Consider the following 22,500-nt stretch of genomic DNA (forward strand, 5'->3'; position numbering starts at 1 on the left):
TTCGATCCTGACACACAAAAAACTGTGAGCCTGTTTACATGCCAAGAAAATGAGCATCTGGAGCAAACTTTATTTATTTATTTATTTGTTTATTTATTTATTTATTAGATTTATTAGTCGCCCATCTGGCTGGCTGTCCAGCCACTCTGGGCAACGTACAAAATAAAAACATACAAATACATTGAAACATTAAAAATCTCAACAATAATAATAAAACCTAACCCACCCCAAAAGCCTGCCTGAAGAGCCAGGTCTTCAAGGCCCGGCGGAAGCTCATCATAGAGGGGGCATGGCAGAGATTCAATGCAGATCCTTTTAATTTGGACCGCTTACTTGATGTTTTTCCCAACCCGCGTGCATACTACTGCTTTTGCCTTTAACTCCGGATTAAATGGATGCGATAAAAACCAGCATTTGCTTTTAAAATCCGCTTCTGCTCCTACCGTGTATTACTTTTAAAGCGCCTTTTTTTGGCTGCGTAGTTTCTTCGGCATTAGATCCTCCCTTGTCGCCGCCCCTTTAACTGTCCCTGGATGTCATTTTGTTTCTGGCCCTTGACGAAGCAACTTCCGGTTGCTTTCGCGAAGGCAGGGCTTCCATTAGTGCAGAACAGTCAGATCGGAGACCTCATTACGGGGAAGATCAACCTGGGAAGCCCAGGCTCTGAAAGCAGGCGCTGGACTTTTGTGAACCAAGAGGCGCTGCAACACACACACACAGGCACACACACACCCGCATGTCTGCATGTGCCAGAAGCCTCTGGCGATTTCTCCGGGTCCTGCCTGCCTGTGCTTCCTCCTCCCCCCGCCCCCCGTGATCTGCTGTCTCCTCCTGAGCTCTGAAGACAGAGAGAAAAAAACGGTGGGCTGCAGGCTTGCTCGGGTTGGCTCCTTTACCGGCCGCCTCCGTTTCCTGGAGTGGGAGAGAGAGCCGGGGCGAAAGCGTGCATGTGTGTCTTTGCGCGTGCATTTTCGGGGATGCTGTAGCCCCGGGCTGCACGCCTTCCTTTGTCCCGCTTCCCCCCCAATACATTTCCTCCCCCGTGTGTGTGTGTGGAGGACTTCTTCAGCCTCTTTTGAATAAACTAGCAGAGCCTCTAGCCTCTGCTGCAGAGGATTGCATTGTACGACTGCAGTCGCCACGCACACTTTGGCAAAGAGCCCCATTCAGCCTTTCTGAATCAATATGCTCCGTGTGCTGTCGTTGCTGGACTTTTCCAAGTTCTCACTGCTCACGTAAACTGCTCCTGTCTGAAGTTGTTGGGCAACAAAACAAAACAAGAAACCCTACTGGGGCCAGTGTCTGTGATTTTCTCTTCCCTTTCTTTCAAGCACCTATTCCTTCGTTTAAGGAAACACCGCCCCTTCCCCTCCTCCGCAGTTAACATGCTAATGTGTGGGCGTGACAACAAGGAAACGCTGATAGCAATAAACGCACACTTGTGTGAATGCTACAAAGAATTTACTCATAGTGAGGGAGGAAGTATGTAAACTGTCAAAATCAATCCCCATGGAAAAAGCAGCATATGTAAAGTGGATCTGGGGTCCCATGTAAACAAGCCCTGAGTGTGACTGCAAAGCATGTCAGTCTATTCTTATAGGCGGCTATAGGACACAGCTCCCCTTCTCACTGGGACCTGCATACTCATAGTACACAGAACCAGCTCAGACTGCAAAAATGTTCATGCATAACATTATTTGTGTGCATACTCGCATAGAGATACATATCTATATAATTTGAAGACTTGTCATATGATAAATTCCAGAGCTGTTGCTGTGTTAAACTGTTGCAGTAAACATCTGTATGTTGTCATATGATAGATCAAGAAACATTGTTAGCTGGGAAGTGTTTGCTGGTTTATGGATATTCCTGTAACCCCCTTTAACCCTTTATCCCCCTCCCTTTTCCCCATTCCTACCTGAGTTTTATGTTATATGAAATGAAAAATTTAATAGAAGTATTAATAACAATGGCAAAGATCCAACGAACAATGAAATGTGTTCTGTGTGCCCGAGGGGAGTTTAGATGTGCTTTTCATCAAAGCACAGCCCCACAGGTCACATGGCAAATAGCTTTTGAAACTGATGGACATTTCAAAAGCAGTTTGTGATGTGGTATGGAGATCGATTATTCAAAAGAAAAGTTTTTTTTAAAAATCCACTGGGCTCTAGCACAAGCCCCTTACATGAGTCTAAGGGCCAAACTAGTTGTGACAAAGGTGATTCATGGTCAGATCACCCAGCATCTTTTCCTTTACTTCAGAGTTGCTGTGGAGGGCTACTAATTTGATCAGGGAAATGGCACTGGGGAAGGGCATTCAACTTTCTGTTTCCCTGGCTGAAATGAATCCATCTTTTCCTTTACTTCAGAGTTGCTGTGGAGGGCTACTAATTTGATCAGGGAAATGGCACTGGGGAAGGGCATTCAACTTTCTGTTTCCCTGGCTGAAATGAATCCATCTTGCTTGGTTAAAAAAGAGGGGGCAGGTTATCATACTATATCTGCTTTTTTGTTGGACAGATCTAATTACATCTTAAGATGGGTGGTTTCTGTTGGGGAAAGAAACCCAGTTTGAAGGGTTAGCACTAGGGATGGAGGAGAAATTTGATTTTGTTTGCATTTTAATGAGAAACTATCTGATGCACGCTTCTCCAACCAAAACACAATCATCCTTTGAAATTCGCACTTCTCCAAACTTTGCAATGCAGATCACCAGCCAAATAAGATGTACAATCATGCAAATATTAGGGGAAAGTGAGCACAAAATTGCCTTGCATTTGAGAAAATTGCTTGCAAAAAAGTGTATATCAGTCAAAACCACATACAAAAATGTAGTGTATTAAGAGAAAGTTGCCCTACTGTGCTGACAAATTAGGATTTAAAAAAAAGAAATTGCAAGCTGCTGCAGAGAGGTGCAGAGTTGAATCTAAGACTGGACAAATTAGAAACTGAGAGCGACCAAAACTGACAGATTTATCCATCTCTACCTAGTTAATATCCCCTTCCCCAGTGCTGCTGCTTCCCCAATCAAATTAGCATTTACCAGCTCCAGGTGGCAGCTCAGAAGTAAATCACAAAAGGATGCTCAGATATCTTATCAAGGATCTCTTGTGTTTGAGTTCATCCACAGCAACTCTTGGGACCTGCCCTCTGCCGTATATCAAGTATCAACTACGTGGCTGTGGGCACACTAGCTGGTTCAAAAGCAGCCAGATTCAACAGGAATGATGGGTGTCCAACAACATCTGGAGGACAACAGGCTCCTCATCGCTGTTACAGAATGAGGAATCACCCCATATAGTTGCTGTTGCAGGACCAATACTTATGGAAGTTGTTTTCTTCCCACCCTATCACCCTATAACTGGGATATGACACATTTACAGGCACTGTAAGATCAACTTTAAAAGGTGGGCACTGGAGATTGGAAAGGGCATTTTTGTAAGTTTGAAGCTGGGCTCAGAGATTGGCATCACTGGGCACCTGTCAAGGCCCACACCCCCAGCCCCTGAAGCCCGTTGGTCATGCTTTTCTGTCTCCTTGCTGACACTGTCTGTTGTCTTCCATAATCAAGTGAGCTGCCACAGGAGCAAGGTCACCTTTCCCATTCCATCTGGGTGGCTGTGGAGAGGGCAAGTGAAAGTACAGTGGCGATAACAGCATGGAAGAGGTGGGCCAGCTCACAGGGGGTGTGAGGGCACTGAGGGCATTTTACCCAAAGGCCTTCCAAAATCTGGAACCAGCACTGTTGGTGGACACGGGTGGTGGTGGGAGATGGAATTCTGTACAAAGAGAATGGCCCAGAATGTACAAGTGATGCAGTTATATCAGGGCATTTACCCATGAAACTGGACACAGGAGAACACTGAAGGTGAAGGTAGTAGGATGTAATAGAATGTTCAGGGTAGGGAATGGCTAATTCTCTGGAGGTGTTATATTCAAAGTCCCACAGTACAGTTAGAATAATTCCATAACAGACTTATGCTGTATCTATCTGTAAATCTATCTAATGACAAACCTATGATGTACAGGGTGGTATATGACAGATGCTCTTGGAGGTCACTGATTCATAGGGTCACCATAAGTCGTAGTCGACTTGGAGGCACATAACACAACAACATGATGTACAGGGCAGGGCACACCCTCAACTTGGTGTTTGCTCCAGATGGAGGAAGGAGTGGTCTGGAGATGAGGGGGTGGATGTCACCCCATTCATAGTGAAGTTTAGATTTATGGCTCTGATCCTCCTCTGCAGGGATGGTAAACAGATTAAGATGGTCCATCCCCGGAGACTGATGGAATCCACTGGATTCCTGAATGCCCTAGGGAATTCCCAGTAGATTGAGCAGGCGACTCTGTTGAAGCCCTTGTCCCACTGTGGAAAATGAGATGCGTCAGGCTCTTGACACGGTTGCTCCTGAGTGCCCTCTTCAGCATTGTGGAGCCCAGTTTGCACTTTGGTACACCAGTGAGCTAAGAGCAATGAAACAGGCTGGAAGATGGCTAGAAGGCAGGTAGTGACAGACATGCTATAAGAATGATCAGGCACGAGTAAAACATAACTATGCCTACTGTGTGGTGGTGAGGGTGGCGACGGTGACCCACTTCTCTGCCTCCATTGCATCCTCATGTAGCTGTCCAGTAGCTTTTACATATTGTCAGGTGTCTGTTGACATCATCTCCAGGAAATGGAGTTTTAGACCCTTTGGAGGCCCATTGTGAATTGTTTGCAAGGCACTTTGAGGGTAAAGTTGCTCATCTCCATAGCAATCTCAATGCCCCATCCATATCTACTGCAGTCCCTAGTGAGGTGTCCAGTGCAATGTCTGCTGCAACTTCTTGGGATCAGTTTCAGTTGATGCGGCCTGATGACGTGGACAAGGTGCTTGCAAAGATGCAGCCAGTAACATGTCCTCTTGACCCTTGCCCTTCTTGGCTTATTACAGCTTGCTGAGGGGGGTTGACCGAGTGGATCCAGGCTGTGGTCAATGCATTGTTGTGGAAGGAAGTGGTTCCAGCAGCCTTGAAAGAGTCAGTGATCCGACCTCTCCTGAAAAAGCTCACCCTGGACCCATTGGTTTGTGGCAACTACCGCCCAGTCGCAAATACCCCCTTTTTAGGGAAGGTGATTGAGAGGGTTGTGGCACAGCAATTGCAAGTACTCTTGGATGAAACAGATTATTTTGACCCATTCCAGTCTGGGTTCAGGCCTGGTTATGGGACTGAACCGGTCTTGGTCACCCTGATGGATGAGCTATATCGGGAGAAGGACAGGGGGAGTGTGACCCTGTTACTGTTACTTGATCTCTCAGTGGCTTTTGATACCATTGACCATGGTATCCTTCTGGGCCGACTTGGTGAGATAGGTATCGGGGGCAGTTGGTTCAGTGGCTTTGCAGGCCCCAAGGAAAGTCTTCAAGGGTGGCATTGCACCTGCAGGCATACCACATTGTTAGTCCCAGCTATATGCTGATCCACTGGCCCAAACAGAACAAAGACTAAGCAAGGTCAAGCCCAAAGGTCAGTTCAAGACCTCTATCCAGCCCTCAGGACTTCCCTAAGGCCACGTTCCTCACCAGCCCTTCACCACACCCTCCTCACATGCTATCCTGGAATTGTGATAATGCCTCTTGCTTGCCTGGACGGAAGAGTGGGTGAGTGAATGTGTCTTGAAATCTCTGCCTTTTGTGTGGCTGGAATGTAGCCTACTATAGACACGTAAAAGTCACAGTCGCTGCTCTACCCACGTTTGCCTTTGGCCACACCCACCACTGGCAGGCAGCCCCCAGAAGGTTGTCCACGAATGAACATGACTCAGGTTGAAAAAGGTTCCCCATCCTGGTACATCCCCCAAAACGGAGCGCTGAGACTCTGTGGAGCAAAGGTCCACACAACTATACGTCTTTTGAAGGGGTAGTGTATTATTTCATTCATCTCCCACACAACTCTTTTCAGATCCCTCCTTTCTCATGAGGCCTTTAAATTAATGCCTTCACCCTCTTTCCCAAACGTAACCAAGTGTACATGTGTCACTATAGCCTTCTTCAGGTGTTCACTGGAGAACATGCCAAGATGCTTGTGGGAACATGTGTGCAGCTAGCCCTGTCCCTTGGATGATGTCACATGCACCAGCAACATGCCTAAGCCAACACACAATCTGCAGAGTCTGAAGGGTTTCCAACATGGGAATGGGAACTCTGATTGGTGAGGGCTCCCATCCCTGAGTTGAGAAATCTTTATGCAATTAACCAGGCCCCTTCAGACTCAGCCAATTGCATCTTGACTTGGGAGTATTGTCAGCACAAGTGACATCATTGATGTGTGGGTGGGTGGCAGCTAGACTCACACATTCTAGCAGGCACCTTTGGGTGTTCTGTGGTGAACACCTGAACATAGATAACTACCATATACTGTGTGCATTCATTGGTGCATCTAGCTTAATATTGACGACTCTGGGTGGCAATGGCTCTCCAGGGTTTCAGACATGGGACATTTCCTGTCCTACCTGAAGATGACGGGGATTGAACCTGGGACTTTCTGCATGCAAAACAGATATTTTATCACTTTAGCTATACCTCTTCCCTTGAAGAGGGCTTGCATTTGCTCACATTCCTTCTTACCTGTGTCCTTCCTTTCCCAACCTCATTTGTCGTCTTTGGCTTTTTTTAGATTAGACTTAGATGAGGTGAGAACGTGTCTGTTTTTTGCTTATAAAACACCATGTATAGTGATGGAGCTGTAATAACAATAACAGGTATCCACATCAGTGCTATATCACAAAAACAACTGTGCAATCTAGATATGCCCTAAAATTGTGACATGATCTAGTTAAGAGAGAATTTTATAATTGTTCTCTTTCACATGAAAAATAAAATATATTTTTCTTTCATGTTCAATTTAATCATTCCTCAATCATCTTAACAAGCCCTAATTTGGAAGTGAGCTCATCTCATGAGAAACTATTCTACAGGTTAATACAGCTTATCCAGATTTTATCTTGTTATCATTGGTAGAGTTTACTTTAAAAAACAAAACTTATGCATGATCACTTCTAGCAGGTTTCCAGTACCTGCAAATTTGTGATTCCTTATTTAATTGACAACCACTAAACTGATTAAAACTCCTGTACTTAGTTGACAGCCCTAATTTCTACTGGGAAAAATGATTTAGGAAAGCAGGTATTGAACTAATCTTGGTTGAAGTATACCACAAAAGGACAAAGGGTGAGACTACATTTTCATACATTAAAAATATATATTTTTAAAAAAGGTAAGAAGCTCACAAAGCAATGAGTTTAGAGTAGCAAAATCAGGTTCTGTTGTTCTGAGCCTAGTTAATTGTGTTAGTTTTGGCCAACATGATTTGTGGGAACATGCAGCATATGAAACAGCGTCATTATGTGAACCCATGTTGGAAGCAAGCTTTCAACAGGTGACTTATTATTTTATTCATTTGCGAATCACCTTCCACATAGATGCCCCAAGATGATGTACAGATATATCCTTAAAACAGCTAAAAAAAGTTTTAAAACAATACAAGAACAACAGCGTATAGGTTTAAAAACAACACAAAATGAACATCTATGGCAGAGACCTTTTCATCTAGTTGGAAAAGCGTCTAGTATTTTGAAGATTAGTTTGTCCATCACCTCTCTTCCTTGACATTTATTACTCTTTGTGAGACTAGTGCAGGTGCTATTTTGATCTATCTGGGTTTGCAACATTCTGCTAGTATAGGACTTACTCTTTCCAAAGCACATATGTGTTTATTCAAAAAGAAACAGACTATATATTACTGGAGGTGTGTGTGTGTGGGGGGGGGGCATTAATTGGTCACATTCACTAACCTAACCATTGATCAAGATGTTTGAGGTATATTTCACTCTGGACTGGCATTTAATAAAGTCTGAAGAATGGAAGGACCAAATGCAGTTGAGAATATTCTTGTGACATGTGAGTCAAGGCTTGTGAACATCAATTAGCCCAGATTAAATGCCTTGGGCAATCCGATCACATGGAACTAAAATAGCCAGAACAAAGCGATGACTGGTTTCTATTGACAAACCTACCAGAATACCCTATTTTTATCAGACAAATGAGCTATACCTGTCAAAGAAAATCTCATGAGGCTAGTGTAGCCTAAGATCAGTTGTGATGTCTTTTATGGACTCCAAAGGCCACATTAACCAACCTATGGATATTCTTCACTGTGTAGCTTCATTGGCCTTGAGTTTACCCCATCGGAAGCTTGCCAAAATGGCATTACCAGTGTGCCACATCAGTACCTGCTGATTCAGTGCCACCAGCTTTGGTATACCAGCAAGCAGCACCTAATTATAAGCATCACATTGGTAGCACAATGGCACCATAGACCTGCCTGCCGGACCATAAAAGCAGATATACTTACTCCTCCAGTTATTTTGAGAAGTGATAGAGCACTAGAGGGATATATTACACAAGGGAGAATGCAGTCTGGAAGGCAAACCTAATTGCTTTTATCGACAATTACTTTATGACTGAAGTGAATGGGGCAATTAGACTCCTCATGCTTGTAGTAAAGCATTCACTGAAATGTTTTGGATATCAACATTGAGGGAGTATTGATATCTAAATTAATGGACATAGTTTATCAATTGCTCTGTGCTTTCATTTCAAGAGGCAACAGCAGCTAAGCAGCTCTGCAAAGGATAAAGAGGAGATTAATTAATTACAGTATCCATCTTTGGGGATTTCCAAAGCTTTTTCGTAAACAGGCCTTTAGACAAAAAGTACAGCTTAGGGCTATGTGGGGTTGGCAGGGAAGGACAACCTACTTTAACTAAGAAAGATTCTACAGGCATGCTCTGAAGAAGGGGTGGGGGCCTTTTTTTCAGCCCAAGGCTATATTCCCCCTTCTGGGCAACCTTCCAGGGGCCAGTGGTTGGCAGAGCGAAAAGCAAAGGAGGAAAGAAAACAAATGTGAATTTGACCTTTGTACAATAGGCTCATTGCTACACCCACTCACCCACCCCTCTCTATCCTCCATCCAGACAAGCAAGAGGCACGATCAGAGTTCAAGGATGCATTCTGCCCAGGCAAAAGCACTCGAGGAGGGTATGAAGCAGGGGAGGTGAGGGGTGGGCGGACTGGAGAGAGTCCCAAGGGCCAGACGGAGAAGCTTGGAGGGCTGCATTTTGGCTCCCAGGCCTGAGGTTAACCATCCCTGCTCTAAAGAGTTGGACCATGTTGAAAGATGTGCAAACCTGAAACGACTTAGACTCTTGGGTACCGAGTAGAACAACAGAATCCTGCCACACAGGAAGAACAGCCATATTACAGTCTGTTTCCTGATTGCTGTCTTTCCCCTATGTCTGGTATGCTGCAGCACTGCAGAGGGGAAGCAGTCAAACGCAGCGTCATTAAAAGCCACTGAACACACAGGACAATGAAGGCATTTGTGAAAGAAATATAACTGTTTAGGCATAAATTGGCCCCATTCTGATGGTTTCCCCTTTGTAATAGAAAAGTGGTTCCACTGCTATTGTCACAAGAGATTGCAAAAAGATTTTTCCTGCAAGTAATTCTAAAGGTCTTACCCATTCATATCCTCCACTGATTTCCCTCTCACTACTGTCACCTTCTAACCTAAAAGTTAAAAGTATGTACTTCCATCCAGTTAAGGAGCTCTTTTGTTGTCTCCTGGCCTACCAAATGACCAAACAGAGGCACACACCTGCAGTGGCTCTGAGCAAAAGGAGTCAGGTGAAGAGTCAAGTATTTGCATACATCTGGAATCCTTCCACCTCACAGACAAGGAGGGTAAGCCCAATCGCTATTGAGGATAGCTAGTTCATGCCACTGTTTGCTTCCCGTGTCATGGTGGCAGTGTCAAGCACAGAGCAAAGCTTTGGGAGACCAAATGCAGAGAGGGTATACTCAGAATGACAGCAAGGCACAGCACCTTGGTAACAACTGGTCTGAACCCCAAACCATAGCACAGAGATATGTACTCATCAAAACCAACCTACAGCAGCTAGAAACACTAAGGCAGAGGACTACAATTGTACTGGAGCTGTTGAGACAGATTATAGCAAGAGCAGAGAGAGATGGTATGGGTTCCTTAAGTTTGGTATAGGTGGGGAATAGCTGGTGTGTCCAAAAGGTATGATTTAGGGAAGCTGGAATACATTTTAGATCAGCCTTTCCCAACCAGTGTGCCTCCAGATGTTGTTGGACTACAACTCCCATCAGCCTCAGCCAGCATTGCCAATGGGAGGCTGATGGGAGTTGTGGTCCAACAACATTCGGAGGCACACTGGTTGGAAAAGGCTGTTTTAGATTGTTAGCAAAACATTTCATTGCCATAAGGTATAGAAGCCAACACTACCAAAGAAGGGTATGGCTGGGTTTGTTACATTTTCAGGTTTATTAAAAGCTGTATTTTGTCGTGCAATATTTTCAAGTCAAAGGTTCATCCTGGAGCCAACAAGTCAAACAGATCACTCATTACTAGAAATGAATGTAACTTGTCTGAAGCAATGCTGGTGACCCATAGACAAATTTTATTTCTGAAGGATTACATCCACATGCCTCTGGTGTTCACATACGTAGGGAAAAGGTAATAAAAACAACCTCAGAACACATTATAGTCTTAAAAGTTCTACTGGTGGTGGCTTTAAAGGAATTTTTCCTAGTGCGAATTTTTTTGCTTCAAATTGCTTCAGTTCTTCAGCAGACAGTTCGGCCTTTGGGGTAAATAACTTTTCTGAAGTACTGCTGGGAGGGGTTACTGAAGGGGTCACTGCAGCATTACCCCCAAAGGCATTTGCTGAGTGTCCAAATAGTGTGTTCCCAGAATTCAAAGGAAGAGTAACAGCTGCAGTCCCAAACACTGAAGCAGACATAGTGTCCGAGGAATTTGCAAGAAAAGATTTCCCAAACCCTGAATTCAAAGCAGGGGTAACAGCTGTCGTTCCAAACACGGAAGCAGATGCAGCGTCTGAGGAACTTGCAGGAAAAGATTTTCCAAACCCTGAAAATCCAGAAGCTCCAAATCCGCCAGAAGTTGCAGTATTTTTAAATGAAAAGGAAGATGCTGATGAAGCTGGTTGATTCCCAAAGCCAACTGCATGGGAAGCCGTAGAGGAAGATGTGGCACCCTGGCCACTCGTCAGATTCCCAAATGTGCTCCCAGATGAGCCGCTGGCAACTTCAGAAGTTGGTTTAAAAGAAAAGGCTTGAGCAGGTTTGTTATCTACAGGAAAAGCTGCAATTGCAGCACACAGAAAAGCAAGAGGTAATTACTGCAGTATTAAGATCAAAGAAATATTAATGGCAGGACTGACTACCAGAACTGAGAATATACAACATCCCACAGCCCCGTCAGCCAAACCAATCCTTACCTGATGCTCCAAAAGCTGATGCCTGTTGTCCTCCAAACCCAAATGCAGGTGGTGGCTGACCAGCCACATTCTTAAATTCAGATATCTTAAAATAGTAAGAAAAAGTTCTACATCTTACAGAAATAAACCAAATTCTATTGCTTTCAAACCAATATAAAATACATAACCAGATGCAAACAAATACTGTTCTAAAAATTTTGATTTGTATTTATGTTTTTCAATTTGTGTGTGAGCCACCTTGGGGGCCTTTTTGGCTGAAAGGCAGCCTAGAAATAAATGCTAACATAACAAAAAAAAATAATTCTGTCTTATGCTACCATCACTATTATTTCACATTATTTGTGGTGTGGTTGTACAGGGAATTTTATCGCTGCCAGTGACTATGTTTTATTTGACTTGTCAGTTTTAAGAATTGTTTGATGATTATTATGGTATTTTATTATCATTGATGTAAGTTGTCCTGTGCTCCATTTTGGATGAAGGGTGGGATATAAATCTAGCAACTAAAGATACAATTTTTGCTTTAGCCATAAGCTGCATTCTCTTTCTTTCAGAGGGATTACAAACCTTAGTTGAATGAAGGATAGAATGGTAGAAAAAGTAAACTGATGATACAATATGAGGGAGTCAGCTGGCAGTGGAGGCACGCACTATGTCAACTGTGGTGGCTCAGGCACAAATTGACTGGACTTGCAGCGACATTGCGGGACAACTGGCCCAACAAACACAGAAAGAAAAGAGGCTGGTCTGTGCACAGGAAGGTGCCTGACAGATGATAAGGCAGGGGAAGTGGGGGGGAAGAACCAACAGCAGTTTTGCTACTGAACAGCTGAGACATGAAAGAGGAGCTGTACTAAGGGGCAGAAAGATGGAATGCAAACAAGAAGGGTTAAGTCTATCGGATTCAATAGCAGCACTGCATCTACAAATAAATACAGCCAATTTCTAAAAGAGTTAAGTTAGTATTGCATATATATAATCAAGCTAATACATCCCTGGATCAAGGGGCAGACTTAAAATTAATATCCATCTGCTTTCAATCTTAGTCTGCTTTACGTTATTCTAGGTTTTAGAACCTAAACCAAGATTAAGAGCACAGGGGGACTTATTAGGATTCTCTTGAAGAAAGATAAAAATCTCCTCTAACCCTGCATACTGCAAGCAAGAGTAAGAGATTTCCCATCCCAGTAACTGCAGGATACTCTGGCTCAGGTGGTCATTCTTTATGCAGGGCAGATGTGATGGCAAAAGTAGAATATATGAAGCTGCCTTATACTGAAGCAGGCCACTGGGTCCACCCAGTCCAGTACTGTTTACTCTGACTGGCAGTGGCTCTCCAGGAACTCAGGCAGAGAATATTTCACACTTCCTGAACCCTGATCCTAGAGATTGAGCCTGGGGCCTCCTGCATACCAAGCACATACTCAACCACTTCCTCTATTGTGCCTTCCCTATAAAGCATGGTTGGCTAACCACTGGCCCTCCAGACATCCGCTATGCTGGCTGGAGCTGATAGGAGCTGGAGTCCAATGATATCTGGAGAGCCAAAAGGTATAAAAAAAGAAGAATTTGTAGGTTTCCATCTACTCTGCGTAGCCCTCAAAGCCACATTTGGAATTTTTTAGGACCACAATCTGAGCAACTGAGCAGTTGACAAAGATGCATTTAAAAACTGTTCTTACAACTTGCAAAGTACAGATTTACTTACCTCTAACTCAGAGACAGACATCTTCATCAGCCTAAGTGGGTAAGACTGGCCCTTTCACTGGCAAAGCTGCTCTGGGTTGGGATCAGAGGAAAGAAAAGCATGTCCCCTCCTCCAGCCGTGATGTTACTGTGCCACCAGTTTCCTCCCAGTAACTTAGGCTAGCAGGGTAAGCATGATTTCAATTTTGAGTGAGACACGTACCAGGCAAAGGCAGCATGTGAGCTGCTGCTTGAAGCCTACCAGATATTCTACACAAATTGGAGGTCTACATTAGAGGCCTTTGGGGTGCATTTAATTCATGAGAGCAGCAGTGTACTCTTCAAGCCTTTAGCTGCTGACCTAGCTGACTTCTTGCCCATCATCATCAGAATGTAAGATGACCCCAGTTGGATCAGGCTAATGGCCCACCTAGTCCAGTATCCTGTTCTCACAGTAGCCAACCAGATGCCTATGGGAAGTCCGCAAGCAGGACCTGAGCGCAACAACACTCTCCTCACCTGCAGTTCCCAGCAACTAGTATTTAGAGCAGTGATTCTCAAATGGTGCGCCGGGGCACACTGGTGCGCCGCAAGAGGTGACTAGGTGTGCCGCGAATATTATGAAAGTATATTATCATTAAGTTATTTTTATTTATAGTTCAAAATATATTAATATATTTTTAATTTTGTACACGAAGTGCACCAGAAATGTTTTATATGTTTTACAGTGCGCCACGAACCAAAAAAGTTTGAGAACCACTGATTTAGAGACATGCTGCCTCCAACAGGGGAGGTAGAATCTAGCTATCATGGGAGGCCTCTTGCTTGGACATCACTACTTGGATTTCTTCTTTTTTCACAGAGAACATGCCAGATTTTGACAATAAATACCAAGGCCCCTACTAAGGGAGATTTGCCTCCCCACTTGGTTAAGCAACCCTCCCTTAACCCCCCCCCCAAAAAAAATATTTAAAACAAAAATAAAACAGCATTTGGCCGGCTGGGCTGTTTTGTTCTGTTCTGTGTTTTAATCTGCATTTTTAATTTGACTATGTTTTTAACTAGCTGTCATTTTTATCTACTCTTATCAAATTTTATTGTCTCCTAAATGTAAACAAGTAAGCAGGTTTTTATTCCAGATTTTATCACTGTTAGCCGCTTTCAGCATTTATTTTTTTTAACAGAAAGGCAGGTTATCAATTCCCTTTCAAGATCTTGCTCCTTCAGGTTCAGGTTTTTCACATTTTAAAAGCTCAAATGTTAGAAGACAAGGAAAAATGAAAGGTTATATAGGCTATTATATAGGCTGCTGAGGTTTTTGTCAGCATTTATTGCATGTTATTGTATTGGACATAGTCAAATTGGTTGTTTTGTTGTGATGTCTTAACCTTTTTTTTAACGAAATAGTGTATGTTATTAATGTAAGCTACCTTGGGAAGGCTACGGTCTTGAAAGACAACTTAGAAATGTCTGAAAACGTAATTGATAAATAAATATATCTCTATTTAGATCAATGTTCAGATCAGCAGCAGCAGAACACCCAGTGGAGTGGGGACAGAATTTTAGAGAACACCTGCCCTCTTAGTACCCCATTTATCTGCCCTCCAGTGCTGCCTTAGCCATCACCATCTTTCAGGGGAGTAGAGCCAGAAGCCAAATGATACCATGGACAATACCTGTTACTCTGGATCTTTAGTGCAAAGGGCAGTATCATCTGCCAACAAATCTGATTTTATTATTGTGAATCGCTTTGAGAAGCATTGTAACTCAACATTTTACAAATATTGTAAAAAACAAATTTAAACATGCAATGAAGACTTATTCAGTTCCCCAGTTACACTCACCAATGCAGTTTTGGTAGATGCATTTATGTTCTTCAGCTCAAGCAACCGGCTTCTCCACTGGGTTATTAACTGCTGGACTGAACTGATCTGAAAAAAGAAAAAAGGGATTGAGTGTGTTAGGACTCTGCCCATTGAGCCAAGAAGGAATAGAATTTCTGAACAACTGTGATGAAAATGTATTGGTACATTCAGAAACGGAAAAACTACTTCACACTTTAAATATGTCTTTTGGGATGGGGGACTTATTCCAAACCACAGCCATTTTCACTAAGTATGTAAAGACTTACATAACTTTGTATATTATTGTTTGCTCTGCAGTTATAATATTCAAGACGTAACTCTTCAGGCAAGAAGTCTGGAAAACCTGAAGAAAGAAGAACAATCAAACCCAAAAGAATGATAATATTGCTCTTATCCCCATCTATGAATCACAGTAAGTGCATTCCCCAAAATGTCACGTTTGTTGCTGAGAGTCAGTCATTCGCTAATGACTTCATTATGCAAAGTATGAAAGCAAAGTACAATGGCACCAGAAAATCAATTCATACCTTTCACCATACATAGGGTCTTACTACAAAGGCATACTTCAAAAACTTCAGATGCTATTTCAAAACTTGGTACGCAACATGTTCTGTGTTCTTGCCATTTTAATTTCTTCATTTAGAGTTTAAGCCAGTTTGCAAATTCATCATTTGTCCACTTAGGGCCACACAAGATGTTGTATGAACAAATGAACAGTCCCAACTCTGTATTTGTTGAGATAACAAGGAATGCATGCCAAGAGGAACTTACAAGAACGTTTAAATCCTTTTTAACCTTCCAATTCTCCCCTTCACATGCCTTCTAAGTTTGTTCTCCCAACCCCAAGCTGGTCTCATTTTTCAGAGCCTGGCTGAGTATTGGAAAAGGAGAGACTAATCAGTGTCCAGGAGTGGAAATATTTGCCAAAGAAGCATCAGGAAACAGAAAAGGATTAACCAGCCCTTTGGTAGATTTTAATGCTTCTCCTCTGCAAATGACACACAAACCCCAACTACACACTAAAATCAGAAAGGAAAAACGAATTTGGGAACTCCTCTTTCTCTCACAGAGTCTACAGTTGGCCCTCAGAGCTGCAATGACAGCCAACAGCAGATAAAGCAGAGCTAAATCATCACAAGTAGGCCAAGTCAGCAAGAAGGATTTAGAAAGCTGTGCAAAGCACATGATTGTAACTTGCCCACCTCATCAAAGTATAGTAATACCTCAGTTAACAAATCCTCCAGGAAAGAAGCTTCTTTTAACAAAGTCTTTTTGGGGTGTGGGGTGCATGGGTGGGCGCACAGTCTGACATAGTCAGAATGTGGCTCCTTGTCTATTGAATTGCGGCTGCTGCAAGCGGCTCTCTCACACATGCCTGGAATGGCGCTCCTTGCCAGGTGGTGCAGGCACCTCCACAGTACACAGTGCTTTGGGTGCCCTGAAGCACTGTTTACTGCAGACGTGTCTGCTTGCGTCTAGGGGAGGATGGCACAGAGAGGGAGAGAGAGAGACTAACAAAGCACAGGATGGTGATGGCGGCTGCTCCTTGCCTGCCTGCTCGAGCGTACAGAGAGGAGAACTGTGCTCAGAGCTTTAGAGTGCTAAAGCAAGATGCTACATGGTAAAATTGTTAGTTTTGAATAAAAGGTTTGCTGAAATATGTTGAACTGTTCTTTTTTGAGGTGCAGAAACCTATCCCTATTCTTTCCATGTTATTCCTACCTCTGGTACCAAAGTTAAAGAAGTAGTGTCCAGGAACGCATCTACTTCATTAACTGAGGTACCACTGTAGTTAGAGTCTGGTCTTGCAACAACATCCATATAAGTTTATTTAAATGCAGAAATATGTTAGAATGGGAATTTTAGAAGCATACTCCACACCAAAGAATTAAAAAGAAAAGAGAAGAAAAACACCTTTCAAACACACTTATCCTTTAAGATCCAATAATAATATTCAATATATTCAAGTGAGAGGTAAACCTAAGCATTTGGGAAAAGTTAAGACAATTAGGGAAAATTTTACCTGAAATATTAGGCTTTTCTTTCACAGGTGAGTATGTGGAAAACATCCATTGTCCTGAAGATTCCCAAATCTCCATGTCTTTCATTATTATTTCACTGAGCAAATGATATCAGAAAGACATAAGCCAAGCTAACCTGAAGATGTGCAGCAAAGACCTACTTAAAGCTAGATTCAAGAATTGTTTTAATACCTAGCAAAGTCAAAGGCCTACTGAAAGTGACAAGGCGGCACAATGTGTTTTGTAATTGGCTTACTACTATTTTTTCTGTTTATAACATACAAAGAAAAAACTGGAGAGAGCAAGTGTGCAATCAAATATAAACAGGAAGTATTTGAATGAGGGGATAAAATCACCATTTGAATGAGGGGGTAAAATCACCATGGATTGAAAATTTTAAATTCTTAAGTCATGCAGCAAGAGAAATCCACATCAGTACCATTTGTGTGCACAAAAGCCAGTCCTGTCACCACTGAACTTGAGGGATTCGTTTGATGCATATGGCAATGCATAATACCCACCCAGAGCCACCTGTTATACACAAATAAGCACAACTAGAGGTGGATTAGGGACAATATTAAACCCACTGAAAACATTTTTGTGCCAGGTCATGTTTTTCTGAATAGTTGTCGGAAAAAAATTAAGTTAAAGCAAGGAAATATTAACATGATTAAAAGTTTGTGCTTGTCTACTTCTTTGCAACAGGACTGGGACCTAATGCTAGCCTTCCTCCTTTCTCTCAAACACATGTGAGCATTTTAAGCAAAAGATGGATTCAAATGCCTGTGTTTAAGGGATCAAGAAAAATCCTGTTTTTGTTTTTGGAATAATTTGATTGTTTAAAGAACTTAAATAACTGTTGTGTGCTGACTTCTAAAATTGCAAGACAGTGAAACAAAAATCAGTCAAAAGCCAGTTGTGCCGATAGTCAAAAAAACATATTCAGCACAAAAAAGAAAAAACACACATTAATAAAAGCAATCTAAATCACTAGGCTTATAGGATTTTCTAATATAACTCGTTATAATTTAATTTCCAGATATACTGAAATCCTAAATATAAGTATGCATTTTCATCCTAGTTACTTCTTGTTGATTGACACATTGCAACACTAGTTTGGATATTAGCACTTTGATCTTAAATGCAGTTATCTGGAACAAAGTCACACTAATTTTTAATCCAGTCATTGGGTAGGTTCAGTTTATGATGCCAGGAAGCAGTGTCAGACCTGAACACACCTCCCTCATCCTTCCCCTTACCTGCCAGCTTTGGCCCTTTGATCCTGTTTTTCATTGCATCCGAAACCGGAAACTGTGGATGAATGTTGGTTTACTAACGAGGTTCAAACTGGTTTCAGATCCTGTGTAGTAAACCCTCATTCTATCACTTCAGACATGACAAAAACCTGGTTCGCTTTCAACAGCATCAAAGTCCCAAAGCCAGTAGTGTATGAAGTACACATGAGCAATGCTCTTTACCATGGTTTATGAAAACAGGCTAATTCTGCCCAAACTGGCTTTTAATATTATAAACTTTTATGAGTAAAGGCCATTATGAAGAAAATGTCGCAGATAGGAATGCTGTACACAATTATTTTGCTTAACTCCCATTGACTTCAAAGAGATATAAATAGTCTGTGAACAGAACTGCAGCTACAAGCTTTAGGTTTATTGGTTTTTTGAATGGCCTTTCAAGCAAATTAATTTAAAATTCAAGAGACAGAAAACTGAAACTTACAGAAGGTTCTCTTCCTCATCTATAACACCATTATTTCCAACATTTTCATTGGAGTTCAATGCAGCATATCTATTCTGTGAAAAGCCCAAGGATCTGGAATCTCTGTTGTTGTGCCAGTGAGATGATTTCGAAAAACTGGATGTCTGGACAGGATTACTGTATCTTTGATTGTGTCCACTCCATGCTCCTCTTCTATTAGAGCCTTCAATTGGAAGGCAAAGATGCATTAAGTAAGAAATACATTTATCTGGCAGGGGAGATACCTTTATCACAAAGGAGGTTTTCCCACGGTGAGGCTCATCCATTGCACTCCAGGTGTGCTGACCCCTGCGATTTCCCCAAATGCAGGAACCTCGACTGCATAATTGGTAGCAAAATAAATTTAACCTCTTTGGAAATAAATGACAAAGACAGACTATTAAACGACCAAATGACAAGACACAAACCAAGAATTAAATAAGTAAAATACAAATACAGGCAGAACACAGTCATTCCAATGTGATTCTCCAGATGTGGTCCTACACATTCTTGGCTGGACAAAAGTTGCAGTGAAGTTACTGGGACTTACTTCCCTTCACCCTCCAAAATGTATAGGATGCCTTCTTTTTAAATAACATTCCAAAATATTCTGACGGGCTGCCTGGCAAGAATCATCAACAATATATTGGTGTGAAAATTGCTTCATTTCTAAAAAAAGAAGTGGGGGGAGGGAGAGATCTATTGATCACTGGTAAAGCATCCCTAACACCTCCAGTAAAGGCTCACATAGCAAGTTATGCCAAAACAGGCAGGGGAATGCAGACCATAATTCAATGGTAGCTTTACATGCAAATAGTCCTCTGAGTTCAGTCCCTGGTATCTCCAGTTAAAAGGATCAGGTAACTTGTAATGGAAAACACCTTTCTGTGCCTGAGACCTTGGAGAGCTGTTTGAAGTCAGACAATACTGGACTACATGGACAAATAGTCTGAACCGGTAGAAGGCAGCTTCCTATATTCCTAATTTTACCACCCCGGGCTTTTTGATCTCTGAATGGGAAAACATACATGTCTGGGATTCGCTTGAGGAGATCGGGTTAACTGCGACAGCAGCTCTAGGATGGCATAGCTGGGAGCAGGGCTTTGCCTATCTCCTTGTTCGCCGCCCGCGGCAGCGAGAGCAATGGAGCTACGGAGGTGGCCATGCTGCTCAGTTACACCCCACTGCTGCCCAGCTGGGGTTAAGATTGCTCTGCTAGTCAGAATCCAACTCGATTTTTTTTTTAACAGGAGAAGAGGGGGTTAGTAGCCGGGAGATCCAAGAAAGCTGCAAATCTTGACATTACAGCTAGTCTCTCAACGTACTTTACAGCTGAGTCCACTGGGTTAGCCACACACCGAGGCGGCGGCGGCTACATCTCTTACTCCTAAACCAGCCTTCGGCAAGCTGGTACGCTCCAGATATTTTTTGGCTGGGGCTGATGGGAGTTACAGTCCAAAGACATCAGGAGGACGTGAGGCAGGCGAAGGCTAGCCTAAGCGGATTTCGAAGCAACAATTCGGGGCCCGGCCCGGAATCCAGAAGGAGGAGAAAGTGGCCATTAATGGTTAAGCTGAGCACAGAGCAGGGCAGCAAGACAGCCTCCTCTTACCCGAGCTGGATCTGTCAGCCTGGTACTGCGGATGTTCGTTCCAGCAATTGTCACCGAACCGGCAGTGGCCCTGCAAGTAGTAGTAGCAGATTTGGCCAGCGTTACGAGCCATGACAGCCCTGGAACCGGCACACCTCCTCCCTCGCCGCGGTTGTCAACAGCTTCGCACTTCAGCTCGCGCTAGCACCTTACCGGTTTTTTTTTTACCTACACACAATGCGAAACACGGCCTGTGCGCTCAGGATTTAGGGCTCACGTTGATGACGCACGGTACTCCCTCGCTGTTGGGCGTAGCATATCAGAAAGCACGCTCTCGAAATGGCGTTCTCGCAAGACGTCAGTTTGCCGGTTGCCGTTAGTAAAGTTTTTTATGCAGAGGGGCACGAGCGTCTGGGGGTTGGTGGAGGAGCCCCTCAAATAAATAAAGCAGGTTTCGTTATAGTGCTTCTAAGCAGCTGGCATATCCTCCCAAAAGTAGAACGCAAACTATAGAATTCCATTCCAGAGGTGTAAACATTTTACAGGGCAATCCTAATCATGCCTACTCATAAGTCCTATTGACTCCAATTGGGCTTACACCCAAGTAAGTAGGGTTAAGACTGTAGCCTTAGTGTGTGCAGCATAATAGTATAAGCTTGCATATAGTTCACTTCAGATGAACTCTGCGTTTGTGTGTGCGCGTGAGGTGTTGGGCCTTTATGGGTTGTGTGACAAATTCATAACGCCTCATAATGTAGCATCAGACACAAAGCACTATTCAGAAATGCTAAATATAAGGAGAGCCTGCTGGATCAGGCCAGTGGCCCATCTAGACCAGTATCCTGTTCTCATAGTGGCCAACCAGTTGCCCAGGGGAAGCTCACAAGCAGGACCTGAGTTCAAGAGCACTCTCCCCATCTGCGGTTTCCAGCAACTGGTGTTCAGAAACACACTGTCTCCAACGATGGCAACACAGCATAGCCACCATGTTTAGTAGCCACTGATTGGCTTATCCTCCATGTATTTGTAAAAACCTCTTTTGAAGCCAACCAAGTTGGTGATCATTACTACTCCCGGTGGGATCAAATTCCATAGTTTAACAGTGCGCTTTGTCAGGCTCATATCATATTGAATTACAGGCAGATGTGACAGTTAAGAGGGCATTCCCCATTCATCATACAGGTAGGTCTTATGGAAACGGGCACTCTAAAGTACCTAGCTCTAATGTTTAAAAGAAAAAGGGGTAGCTGCTTCAAGCAGTGCTTTTGCAAAAAGCTTTCAGACAACCCCCACATCTGCTTGGGCTTCTGGAGGCTCAAACAGGAGTGCAAGAACTGTCTTAAAGCATTTGCAAACATCCCCATGCTCCCTTTTAAAACCTCTGAGACTGGGAGTTTAAAAGGGGAGCGAGGGAGACTTGCAAAGCTACACAAAGGATTTTGACACATGGATGGCCCCACCTGCCACATTTGGCCCACAAGGTCAATCCTGATAAGAATTTGGCCTGTAGAGCCAAGATTCCTTACTGATTATCTAGGGCCTAGATTCTAAGTTGTATAAGAGTTTTGACTGTCAACATAAGAACGTTGCATTTGGCTTGGTAGCATATATAAGCAGCCAGTTCAATTATTTCAACACTGGTGTAATGCATTCTCAGTAGGCCTAGCCACAGTATGTACCTTCCAGGCCAACCTCAAAGCCAGTTCCACATCAAGCACATTGCAGCAGTCCAGCATTAAGGTTAGCAGCACATGGATCACTATGGCCAAGTTATTCCTGTCCAGAACCAGTCACAGTTGGCATACCAACTGAAGCTGGTAAAAGATGCTTCTTGCAATGGAGGCCACTTGTACCTCCAATGACAGTGCTGGATCTAGGAGCAGTCCCAGACCATGTACCTACTCCTTGAGAGAAAGTGCAACACACCCAGAACAAGTAATTTACCTAACAGACTCAGGAACAAACCATCTTCATCTTGTCAGGATTCATCTACCTTACCACTGTATTCAGGCAGTAGTCTAGAATCGCATAGCCTCTCCTGACTCAGACGATATAGGGAAATAGTACTGGTGTCATCAGCGTAATTATCAGTGTTAGAAAGAAGTTTGGAGGATGGCAACAAGAAAGGGACTTTTTGGTTATGCCCCCCCTTATAAGATACTCCCCAGTAAGGTCTGCCTGGCACCAAAATTAGTTTTTTTGACT

At 43.1% G+C, this 22,500-nt stretch overlaps 1 protein-coding gene and 1 non-coding gene across 3 annotated transcripts; one reads left to right on the top strand and one right to left on the bottom strand.

Moving 5' to 3' along the window:
- Window positions 1-10,517: 10,517 nt before the first annotated feature.
- NUP42 (nucleoporin 42) lies at window positions 10,518-20,593 on the bottom strand. 2 transcript variants are annotated; one of them, XM_061586938.1, is made up of 8 exons: window positions 20,317-20,593; window positions 18,687-18,888; window positions 16,952-17,046; window positions 15,195-15,271; window positions 14,908-14,994; window positions 14,740-14,777; window positions 11,378-11,462; window positions 11,137-11,241 (listed from the first exon to the last, which is right to left on the bottom strand). In XM_061586938.1, exons 1-8 carry the CDS (start codon window positions 20,426-20,428, stop codon window positions 11,230-11,232), a joined length of 708 nt encoding a protein of 235 aa, XP_061442922.1. In that variant the 5' UTR covers window positions 20,429-20,593; the 3' UTR covers window positions 11,137-11,229. The 2 variants fall into 2 exon arrangements, with proteins under 2 accessions (XP_061442921.1, XP_061442922.1); XM_061586937.1 differs by lacking the exon at window positions 14,740-14,777 and having other exon boundaries at window positions 10,518-11,241.
- LOC133365693 (U1 spliceosomal RNA) lies at window positions 18,926-19,081 on the top strand. Its single transcript, XR_009758289.1, has one exon. It is a non-coding gene; the product is annotated as a U1 spliceosomal RNA (small nuclear RNA).
- Window positions 20,594-22,500: the final 1,907 nt, after the last annotated feature.

Source organism: Rhineura floridana, chromosome 10 (assembly GCF_030035675.1).
Source record: "Rhineura floridana isolate rRhiFlo1 chromosome 10, rRhiFlo1.hap2, whole genome shotgun sequence".
Taxonomy (NCBI): Eukaryota; Metazoa; Chordata; class Lepidosauria; order Squamata; family Rhineuridae; genus Rhineura; species Rhineura floridana.

What these genes read in the sequence shown, in the direction of transcription:
- NUP42 (XM_061586937.1), bottom strand. Translation starts at nt 20,428, where the DNA reads ATGGCTCGTAACGCTGGCCAAATCTGCTACTACTACTTGCAGGGCCAC. An exon ending in GGCTGACAGATCCAGCTCGG is followed by an intron (nt 18,889 to 20,316) that starts GTAAGAGGAGGC and finishes TTCCAATTGAAG; the next exon opens with GCTCTAATAGAAGAGGAGCA. An exon ending in CATCTACCAAAACTGCATTG is followed by an intron (nt 11,463 to 14,907) that starts GTGAGTGTAACT and finishes TACTATTTTAAG; the next exon opens with ATATCTGAATTTAAGAATGT.